We start from the raw sequence: 12,099 nt of genomic DNA, 5'->3' as shown, positions 1-12,099 counted from the left end.
AAAGATAGTTTTAGATGAATCTGATTTAACTTTATCTTAAAAGTAAAGAAAATATATGAAAGTAATGGACATGAAGAAGAAAAAAGGTGAAAAGTTTAAAGGGAAAGAATGACATAAAAGTAAAGGAGAAATAATTATAGAGAGAATACATGAAAAAACCCTGGAAGTCAGTTTCTATAACTAGAAAACACAACATAGCGACAAACAATATATGTCTATATAAGAATAACAACTAAAACATCACAGAAAATTACATGTTACAAGTTAATACAAGATAAAACATCTGAATCTGAAACCATGTCTAGTTTTCACACTAGACTTCCTTCCTGATGAAGTTTATAGATGGAGCGGTTCCGGTTCTGCCTGAAGAGATCTTAGGTAAAGTTTTAGATCTGATCAAATCTGCACGACTGACCTGCCCTCTGCTGCTGGAGCTCAAACGAGACGCAAAAACCTTTTCTGTTCCCAAAAGACACAATGTGGAGGTTCTGCTGTTCCAGCTGAAAAATCACAGAGAAAATTTGAAAACCTTCCTGAAAGGTAAATTTGCCTTCATCAAGAAATATCAAGAAATAACTTGTTTTTTGTTATGTATGTAACATGTTTATAATATTAATGTTTTCAAAAGGAACAAGCATTCAGAAATATTTTTTCTTCCACAGCCTCAACATCAACATTTGTCTTAAAATAACAGAGGACATTGTTGTTGAATGTGATTTATCTGATGATGACTGATCAGGTCAAACAACTTGATAAAATCAGGTAAGTAGCCCCAGTAATAACAAGATTATTGCTTATTTGAGCATTAACTAATGCTTACAAGTGAAACCAGTAAGGAAACTGTCATGAAACGGTGTGGTGAGGGGTGGTGAGGCAGACGCAGCGGACCCAGGTAAGAGGAATAATGAAATTTAATGACGAAAACACAGTCCAAACAACAGGCGGCTCACACATTGATGCATAGACAAGGACCCGACGAGGAACAAGGAACACAGGTGGATTTAAATACATAGCGGGTAATCACAGAACGAGACACACCTGGGAACAATCAAGGGGAGGACAGGACAATGAAGAGACTCAAGGACACAGAAAACTCGAAATTAACACACAGAAAACACAGAACACGACAGAAACTTTCTATCCCAGGATGGACGACGACTTTCAGATGATGTTCCTGTTCCAGAGGATCAGCTATTCAAATTTTGTTAAGAAGTACAATGATGAGCTTCCTGAGATGCTGCAGTTTCTTGATCAGATTGAGCAGTGTGCTGTTCAGTTAGACAGTGTGAATAAGGGAGCAAAGATCTCCAGTGTGGCTGGGAGCTCAGTGGGAGCTGTGGGAGGTATCATGTCCATTACTGACTTTGCTTTAATTCCATTTACAGCTGCTGTGTCTTTGCGGTTGACAGTTGCTGGTGCAGCTGTGGGAGGAACCAGTGCAGTGAACAGCTTGGTAACCACTGCAGTAGAGGGTGGAGTTAATCATACACAAACACAACAAGCAAATACAGCCTTTCAAAGATTCATGTTTGGTGTTCAGAGAATCCAGGACTGTCTGGAAGAGGCGGCCAAACCACCATATGCTGAAGTTACACAAAGTAGTGAAGATGAGCTTCACATGGCAGGAAATAATGCTGCAGATGGTATTGAAAAGGCTGGTGAACTGATTGTTGATGCAGCAGCTGCTGTAAATGCAGGTAAAGTTATACTACAGGAAGGGAAAGCATTGGGTACTGTATCCAGAATGGCCTCAGATGTTCCTGGTGTCGGTCAGGCAGCAGTTAAAGGGTCTCTTGCTATTACCAAGGGAGCCAGAGCTGGCTTTATTGCAGCCAATGCCCTCTTCCTTGGTGTGGATATCTACTTCATCACTACAGACAGCCTGGCCCTGGCTGAAGGGACAGAGACTAAGGTCTCTAAGTTCCTCAGAGCCAGAGCTGCTCTGTGGCTCTCAGAGATAGAGGCCTGGGGGAAAATCTGCAACTCACTGAGTCGCAGCAAACTGACCACAGAGGAAATCAGAGAAATGCTTGAGAAGCCATTTTATCCTGTTAGCTGGAAACAGTTTACATTTTTAATGGGGCATGAATACGTCTATTGGGCAGTGGATACTTGTAAGTGGTGAAAATACTTTTTTAGAGGCCAAAACAGCAGCCAGATTGACAGCAATTTGACACAAGGCCACAGTGTTCAAAGGCTGAATAACCTGTCTGATAAAACACACAGCAGGTTTCAATGTGATGAGGTTAATATCAGGACGTTTAGTCTGACCTGTTCTCTAAGTCTAAACCACAGAGTCCCCTATATTTCTACAACCAGTCATTGTAATTGTGGTTCCCATTGTCTATTGTATTAAACATGTATAAACTACATGATGCCTTTTCTGCTTTGGGATATTGAGTGTCTTAGAGTGAGATGAACAGAAAAAAACTTGTACTTGTATAAACAAATTTTAATTTTTAATGAATTTTCAACAGAGACACATTGTTTTGTAATTTGTTTTCATATAAAGAGTCTAGAAGAAATCCAGACTGAGAGTGAAGGAGAGAATCTGATATAAACTTTAAGTTAGAGTAATATGGCTTATCATAATCACACGGCTGTGCTCAATTTGTTTTCAAAATACTTTTGATTTTCAGTGAATGACATGAAATATATACATAATTCAATATTAAATCAATAGGTATATTCATGTAAATGATTTTGTTGAAAGTATAATAAAGCTTGACTTAAAATATAAATTTTAATTTGTTTCATTTTTATTTATTCAACAAAAAACAAAGAGTTTGTGCATCAAACTGAAAGAAAATGGATCTTCTAAGCCACAGATCTTTTTCTGTGTGAAGAAAAATATCATCAGTGACCGTGATACTGATGATTTGATCTTTACCTAAATTCAAACTGTGAAGGTTGTTAAATAAAAATTAACATCTCCAAGACTTTGGTCTTGAAGTGGAGAATGGTGGAGAGCCCACTCCGGATCATGGATGAAGTTCTGCCTGCAGCCCGAGAGGAGGAGTTTAGTATATCTATGCAGTGTTGTTCACAAATATGGAAAAAATGGAGAATTGGACAAATGAATTGTTGTGACATTTGCAGTGATACAAGAGACGTCCAGATCTATCATGGTGGACACAGAGCTGAACCTAAAGGCTGTTAAAGTTTTAAAACTTTGTTTGCTGGTTTGGGATTAAAAAGAGTCGATTGATTCCACTGTAGATATTTACTGAGGAACATCACAGCATGTAGATTTTAGTTATACTGAGAATAATGAACACAGTTAGTTAGTTATAGTTATTTCTTGCTCTTTCACTGATACATAGCATAACCCATGGTATTAAAATATGGGTGTCCTAAATATTAACTTAACAGATACAGAGCATTAGATGTGTGTATAGCCAGTCATGGTCAGTGTTGATCTGCAGCTGTTTTGATAACAGTGTGTTGGCTGGTTAATGTGGCTGTAGTGGCATATAAAAGTCAGTCCCTTCTTGAAATGCAGGTTAACAGTTTATTCTACTAGAAATCAGACAATTTGTGCACAAAACTGAACAACTTTAAAATAAACTGTAACAGTATTAACATGGTGTTCGCCCAGTTCAACACCTGCCTCCCTGTCGCCCCCTGACTCCTAGACATGAGCCTGCAGCCCCATCTAGTGGCCAAAAACTAGGCGGCAAAACCTCCATATATTTATATGTATTTGGCTCCTATGCCTGTAACAGGGGCCCCGTGTAGGGGGGGAAATTTATGACAATTCCAAGGGCCCCTGACCAACACGGGGCCCTCTGCAGTTTTTTTTTTGTTTTTTGTTCATAGAATTTTTTTTAAAATGGGGCAATTACAAAATTAATTATATTGTGTTTTCTAAAATTGTTTTTAGCAATAAATAAATAAATTAAAGCACACATTTTCCCTGACCGCCCTGGATCTGAACGAAATGGTTCGTTCCTGCTTGGAGCTTGACGGTGACGATGTTCAGCAGCAGTCAGTGGAAACAAGAACGACTGTGGCTGTCACTCTGCTGCTAAGAAAAATTATAAAGTAAGTTTTCAATAAATAGAGAGAGGGAGAAAGAAAAAGGTGAGAGTGTCAATTTATAACCCAGTTTTTCTCTGAGAGGTGGGTAGACTGTGTGAGATTATCAACCATTAGCATAGTTAGCTTAGCTACAGACTGTTAGCCTCCATTTGACTAACATTTAATGAATTAAGGAAAGAAATGACCAACATATTCATATATTTAACTTGCTCCTGCACCTTTTACCACTTAACAACAGATGAGTCAGTCAGCAGCAGCTCTAACCCACGTCCCTCCTGACCCGTCCTCTCCTAAGTGAAATTAAAACAGCAATTAAAGTTAAAAATGTAACTTTTATAAAAAAATATTGTTTTTTTTACATATTTGTTAAAATTGTCATTATGTTGTGACAGTACGGCATGAGAGATAATCTGTGAAAATCTAGTTCCTCTGCTTTCTCCCAGCGTTATCTAAAAACAACCAATCAGAGACAGGAAAGTTTTACTGCTGTCAATCACAATCTCATGTGGTGCTGCTCATCCTTCCTCCCCCTCGCTCTGTGCTATGCTGCAGCTAGCATAGCCTGTTGTAAATGCTCAGTCTAGCTAGCATAGCTACCAATGACGGCAGATAAACGGTTTCCTGTAATGATTTGTTGTTTCTCCACTATTAGCACATTTAGCAGTGAGTGAATGAGATTGATTGACAGCACTAAGACGGTTCTGATTGGTTGTTTTGGCTGGAACATTGCATTACTTTAGCTAGCAGTAGTAGTTCAGGGACAAGGTGGAGGAGTTTGATTGTTTTAACAGATCATCTGTCTGGTTTTTTAAGAGTCCAGCAGCAGATCAGATCGGTCAGACTTGGGATATTGAGGGAAATATTTCTTTGTGATCAACAGAAAAACAGACACAAGCAGAGCACACATATAAATTGAAGGTATTTTCTTAACCTACATATAAAAGAACCACAGACAACGTTTATTAGTTTTCAACCAAGCTTTTCCAAAAGGAGAAGACACAGCAAACCGCTTCTACAAGCTGCTCACCGTGCGTTCTGAAAACCTTCAGTTAGGGCTTGTCTTTTATTAGCAAGGAAGGGAGTGATAAGAAGAAGCAAGTTTTTATCTTTGCACACAGTTCATCTAGTTTTTAATCACGAGGACGGAGGAAGATTGAACACTGAGTAGAGATAATCCTGCAACAGAAACATTCTGTAGATGTGAGTCAAGTGTCAACATAGTCTCAGTTCACACACAGCAGAAACCTTTAACTGAAAAACAGACTAATGACGCAAAATAATGTAAGAGTGTTTATCAATATTTCATATAAGTATAAGCTATCCAAAATCTAAAAAAGAAGAAATACATCTTGTTTTGTCTTTTTTTTCTTTTTTTTAGTTGCTGAGTAAAAGAATGCAAATATATGCTATAAAAAGAAATATGATGTATACAGGAAACAGTTAAGAAACCAAATGCATTTTTCATCACTAGCACCACTTGCTTTCACATTTTCAGTGCAGGAGTCATTAGCAGATGATTCAATCTGTTTAATAATTACAGGACATCGTCATATGATCCTGTTTTCAGTCCATCTTCATCCCTCTGGAGTCATATGTAGTCCTCATCTGTGTCAGAGGTTACCCTGACCAGCTGATAGTTGATCATGGTGGTGCTAAACATCCTTAGCATCAAGCTGCAAAGACATGGGATGATGCAGGTTGTGAAGAGACAGAATAGGATCAGGACAGATGAGATTGGTGCTCCAATCCTCAACAGCAGAAGTCAAAAGGCTGGGATCCATGGGTGGATCTGTTTACAAAGTTCTGGAGTTCTTCCAGGTCATGCAGAGCATCGTGGATGGTTCCACCAGTTCCTGCTTCATTGGGGATGAATGTGCAGCACGTTGATCCTACTATCTTGCAGACACCTCCCTGAGAGGCTATCAGGAGGTCCAGCACAATGCGGTTTTGCAGAATCATTTCTCTCATATACACATATAAATTGAAGCAATGGATTAATTTGTACAAGCTGTCTGAAGTGATTCAGACCAGCAAGTTCTCCAAGTCTTGATCAATCATTAAAAAAATGGAGACTCGCCACCAAAAACAGCCTTGAACATATTAAACACTGGACCGTTTATATAGCTAATCGTTTCTCTTGGAACGGTCATGCCGGTGTTGTCCACAGTGTAGGCGTACTGCCGCCTCAGATACTCCTCCTGCATTACAGCGTTTTCAGGTGATTTTCCCAGGCAGGCAGCCAGGTGGACGGTGGCTTCATGTCCTGAGAAACAGAGCACCAGAGACATGGCCAACGTGACGACAAAGAAGGGCACTTTGCCGATATAGGGAGCAAGGTACGGGATGAGATACCGGTTGGCTGCTGGTTCACCAAAACATGCTGCTAGAGCAATGAAAGCTTCAAATGCAGGGTCGTCTATTTTTGCTACAGGACTAACCATGATGACGGGGACAGGTTGAAGTCCAGTATTCCTCATTGAGTTCCAGCTATGAGGAAGGTTAAATGACGTATGGGCTGCTGGAGGAAAAGGGCACAGGTCTGGATTGGTGCATCCAAACCTCCGGTGGCCAGGCTGGATGCTTCCTGTAGCGATGCTGTAGGCCGCTTCAGGATACAGGAAGCAGTTCCAGGGAGAATACAGCAGGACGTCTGTGATGGACGGCAGAGGCATCAGACATCTGGCAGGAATCATCGAGGCCACAATCGATCCATGAGCCAAAAAGATCAGCTCAATCTTCTTCCTCTCCAAATCCTCCTTCTTCTTCGCTGCCTCCTCATTCAGCTTTTGCTTTATGAAGTTTCCAAGATTTACCAGATGAAAGAAGACATTAGACTCTGCGTTTTCACTCAACCACTGTTTAACCTCCGGGTAAGGAGTGTTATTAATTGCATAGTCGATCAGCTCTCTCTTCTCATCTCTGGTCCTGTTTTTCTTCTCTATGATGAATTTGATTCTCACCAACTTCTTAAGAGCTTCTCTGCAAAAAGATTTAAATAAATCTGTTATCTTTGTGTAAATGATTCTATTTAAATTCATTTTTATACTTTTCCAATTCATACATCAATATCTTTTGCTTTTTCTGACAGAAAATTTAAATTTCACAAAGCTGCCAAACATTCAACATTCATTTGTTAAATCCAAATTTTAACATTTAAATGATTTTATAATAATTCTGAAATTATGGCATAAAACAAGAGGTGGGTTAAAATCCCCAGTGTGATTACATGTTTTGTGCAAGTTTTAAGAGATAAAAAAAGTACATTTATTTTGTTCTGTACAAAATGTCTACAGTGACATGAATCTGAGGAGTTGACAGTTCAATCAGGACACTCAAACATTAGATTAAAATATGTTTTAATCTCAGATTAAAATATATTGTTTTATCATTTTCATACCTTATTTTCTGCAGTTCTATCTCCGTCTCCTCGGCGTTGGTCAGAACAGTCCTGGCATTTTTCCTCAGAGTCTGACTGGCTTTTGTCTCGATGTTGTCGAGGTTTTGGCAATCATTAACCAGCTGAGGAACAGAAAACACAAGCCCGACCGCTCCTCCTGCAATCTGAACACAACACATCTGATTAGACAGAGTTCATCAGTTGTTACCACTCAGACAGTGGAGCCCAAAGTGGGTCCGGCTGGAGGGCCGACATCCTGCATGTTTTAGTCTCTCCCTGGTTTAACACACCTGCATCAAATGGTGACTCATTAGAAACCTAAGAAGAACATCGACCTGCTGAGGAGGTTTTACTACCAGAGAACTAAAACATGCAGGATGCCGACCACTTTGGGCAGAACTGCACTAACAGTTGTTCCACTGATGCCTAAAAACCCCCCAGAAACAACTGAAGCCATAAAATCAGACTGCTTGGTACACTTGGAATAAGACAAAACTAACTTACAAGTTACTTTTCATTAAGTTATAGGAGATTGTATTATGTAAATAATTCCTTAATACTGACAAAACCCCAGATTTAACTAATAAGGAAAAATATCTTGTTATAAGTGACAGAATAATTTTAAGGGCTCTTGGAAGCATTGTAGATTTTTCATAGATTAAAATAATAATAAATAATATAAAACCTGAAACTCATAGAGCATAGAGAGGAGGATCACATAAGCTGAATTTCATAAATTGAAATTATGAAACTAAATTCACTTGATGGAAACACGCTCATTTAAAAAACAAACAAACAAAAAAAAAACTCAGGTTTTTGATAATTTTTTTGCACTACCATAAGACTATTTTGTCTTATTTCAATCATTTAGTTTTTAGGCTAAATCAAAATTAGTGCATTTCACAAAATTGCAATGGAAAAAAACTGTTGTTATTTTTTTTTTGCAGTTGTAATCAGCAACCAGATGCAGAAGAGATGAAGAAGTCGCAGGAGGATGATGGTGCAACATGTTATGTAATGACTTATTGCATCAACAAACTTATTCATGCATAATTTTAATTGTTTTCTTATTTAATGAAAACACTGGAATTATGAAATTGTGGTTTTTCAACATTAGTTTTGCAGTGGAAACAGCTGTAGTTCATATTTACATAATTAAATATGTTTATGTCTCTAATTAATACAATTATATATATTTTTTTTTCCTTTCTATAATTTTCCTTCAGAATTTTGTATGAACTTTGAATATTTTCCTGACTTGTTTAAAATATTGTCTAACTTACACTTCCAGCTGCTGCTGAAGCTGCTTTTCTCCCCAGAGAAGAAGCCACTTTCTCCCCTCCTTCTTTGGCTGCTCCAAACAGAGCTGCTGTAAGGATTGTAAGACACCCTGTAAGCACAATACTACTGGCTTCGATCCTCCTGAACATGTTGATACGCGGTAACCCAATAACCGCTGTGATCGTCAGGCTCCTGGGGAGGTTCAGCCCTGCCTGTCTGGCCATTGACCTCATGAAAAACTCCATAATGTTGCCATCATCATCATCATCTCCACCACCAGCAGCACCACCACGGTGGTAGAGGTTGGAGGCTTGTCGTTTCAGTGACTTCATGAGGTTTTTCATTTCCTGTTCCAGACTCTGTAGCTCTTCCAGAACCTTTTGGGCTTCCTCCATGATGTCTTTGGACTTGCTGACGCTATAAGCATCAGAACCAACACTAGTTACCACACCGGCCCCAGAAGCCACAGCTCCCGCAGCTCCCACTGCAGCCAGAACAGGCAGCGCTGCTCCGCCGGTCAGAAGCGTTACCACGCCCGCCGCCGTCATGGCAGCTGCTCCCCCGACCGACACCGAGCTGCCGACCACTTTGGTCACGTTGGCAGCCTTCACCGCTTCATCCAGCTCATCCGCCAGGTTCTTCAGCTTCCTGGAACATTTCTTCTGAAGAGCCACCCATTCATGGACTTTACGTACGAGAGCATCAGCATTATCCATGGTGTGACTGTAGAGAGGTTGGAGATCTGCAACAAGAGCAGGGAAGTATTACAGCAATTAATCATGATTATTGTCAACTCATTTAGTAATCAATTAATCAATAACTGGAGAAACAAAGTCAAAAAGGGATTCGCTGAAAGAAGAAAGTAAACAGTAGTATTTAAGGCAAAACTGTGCAACCTAAATTTGCTGACCATTATTTCAATAATTGATCAGACTAATCACGATTAATCAATTATTGGAATAATTGTCAACTTTTTTAGTAATTAACTGGAGAAAAACTAAAAAAAAAAAGGCATTCACTGAAAGACAGGAGTCAGAGGAGTAATTACGCCAAAACTGTATAAAATATAAATTAGTTGCTGATAATTTCAATACGATTAATCACAATTAAATCAGATCAAATGTGATTAATCGACTATTGAAATAATCCATCCATCCATCCATTTTCTGTTCACCCTTTGTCCCTAATGGGGTCGGGAGGGTTGCTGGTGCCTATCTCCAGCTACGTTCCAGGCGGGAGGCGGAACGTAATCGTCAACTTATTTAGTAATCAAGTAATAACTGCAGAAAAACTTTTTTAAAAGGCATTTCCTGAAATAAGAAAGGAGTCAGTAGCAAATGAGCCAAAAATGCACAAAATATAAATGAGTTGTTTTAATAGTCGATCACGATTAATCCAGTTAATCATTTCAGACATAATTGTAGCCCAGCTAATCTCAGTTTATCTATGAACAATTCATGAGTTTAAGACATTTTTCTACTCACAAGATTAGCAGCTCATGAACTGGTTCCTGTTTTGTTATTTTAATAAATATGTCTAAGTTTAACATGAGAAAACCACAATTTCCTGTTTATTCAGTCAGTATTTAATAAATCTGACACAAAATAATGTTAAAATTTGGTTAATGTCTTTTTTTTTAATTCAACATGAAAAATTTAGCCCTTGGTGTTATCGTAGGACCGTCGGCTCTCTTGATAGAAGATTTTAAGAAAATGGCTGCATATCAATTAATCATTAATCGATCGATTGATTTATATGTAGCCAAAGAATCAGCCATAACAAAAATACTCCAGAACGTGGAACATTTCATCCTGAACAGGGGAGTCATCTGCCGGAAACAGAGCTCTGTTGTCAGACAGATTCCGGTCAGACAGTCATTTCCTGTCTGGAGGAACACAGAACCGAGCCGGTAGAGTCCGATTAGACAGGAAAACGTTACATAGGAAAACGATATCTCTTCACTTTCCTGTCAGAGCGGGGACCACCGGATCCGACTCGGCCCAGCAGAACATAAATAGAGATCCCCCCCCCCCCCCCCCCCATGAATGTCAGTTAATGCTTTTTTATATTCAAATTAGTTCCAATCGTTTAACTGATATCGTCCTTCTTTTAGTCTTGTAGATTTTCCGCCATCCAGCAGAGGGCGCCGATTGTCATCCATAAATGAAACCGTTGATACAGAAACAAAGATGGCGGAGCTACAACAGAATAGCAAAGAGAAACGATCCAAACACATCGTTATGAGAACTTTATGAGGTTCTGTTTTGAAATATAAACACTTTATAAGCTCTTAGGTTTCACTTTAATAAAGCGAGATGAACAGTGTCAACTTCTCATTTGCAAAATAATAAGTGTTTAAAAGGCGGGAATTTAATTTTAAAAAGTGGAAAAAGTTGGAACATGATGCCAATGAGCAAGGTTGATTTTGGTCCAAAGTTTTAACATTTCTTCATAAACAGCTACAGAGTTTGGATGAACATCTCTCTGTTCGTGGGGAATTAAATGTTTCACATTTTATTCTTTTCATCTTTTATTTTTTAATTCATCAACTTCAGAGGCTCCTGTTGTCATATTTAATAAATATATATCTAAGTTCAGTAATGTGAGAAAACCACAATGTCATGATTTTTCAGTCAGTATTTAATACATCTGACCGGATTTACGCCTGTGGCTGGAACAAGCCGAACTAATAGACTGGAAACAAAACAGACTTTACTCACTGCTTGTTGCTGTTCTGTCCTGCTTCTGTTAGAAAACTCTGCACAAAGTTACTGGGATCCACGTTCCGAAAAGTCCAGATGATTGTCCCGTCAGAAGCACAGCTGCTTATATTGAGGGTCTGCAGCCAGGAGGTGGGAGGAGCAAAGGGGGAGCTATCTCTTTCTCTATCACTCTCTCACCTTGACCCCAAAGGAAAAAGCACAGACAGTGCAAGAATGAAATATTTTGTAATTTACAGTTGGTGCAGATTCTGTATGCTCCAGTTAACGATTAATCAATTATTAAATTAGTTGGCGATTATTTTAATAATCGATTAACCATTATTAACCCGATTAATTGTTTCAGCACTAATTAGAATAAAGTTATTTTAGAGGAAAGTCCTAATTCTGTGGTCTGGAGAAAAATGAACCCAGTTCAGCTTTAACTGGTTGTTTCCTGACAGAACCAGTAAACATGATGTTAGTTGTTATTTGTGGCGGTGAACTGAGGCTGTGCATTTCTCGGAATCAGACTATTTCCTGGAAAACAAAAGTGAAAGTCGCAGAACCACACCGGGGTCATCTTTCTTTAACTCTGGGTCTTTTTTTAGTTCATTTGTAGCCTTGAAAATGTTAAACAAATATTTGAATTTTACCTTGGGAAAAGTTCAAACAGTTTTA

At 38.8% G+C, this 12,099-nt stretch overlaps 1 protein-coding gene across 1 annotated transcript; it reads right to left on the bottom strand.

Annotated features, from left to right (window-relative positions):
• Window positions 1-5,005: 5,005 nt before the first annotated feature.
• Window positions 5,006-11,548, bottom strand: LOC111611580. The gene is made up of 4 exons (XM_023348574.1): window positions 11,440-11,548; window positions 8,722-9,461; window positions 7,439-7,602; window positions 5,006-7,020 (listed from the first exon to the last, which is right to left on the bottom strand). Exons 2-4 carry the CDS (start codon window positions 9,433-9,435, stop codon window positions 6,099-6,101), a joined length of 1,800 nt encoding a protein of 599 aa, XP_023204342.1. The 5' UTR covers window positions 9,436-9,461; window positions 11,440-11,548; the 3' UTR covers window positions 5,006-6,098.
• Window positions 11,549-12,099: the final 551 nt, after the last annotated feature.

Source organism: Xiphophorus maculatus, chromosome 16 (genome assembly GCF_002775205.1).
Source record: "Xiphophorus maculatus strain JP 163 A chromosome 16, X_maculatus-5.0-male, whole genome shotgun sequence".
In the NCBI taxonomy this organism is placed as follows: Eukaryota; Metazoa; Chordata; class Actinopteri; order Cyprinodontiformes; family Poeciliidae; genus Xiphophorus; species Xiphophorus maculatus.
This window is presented reverse-complemented; position numbering and strand designations above follow the sequence as displayed.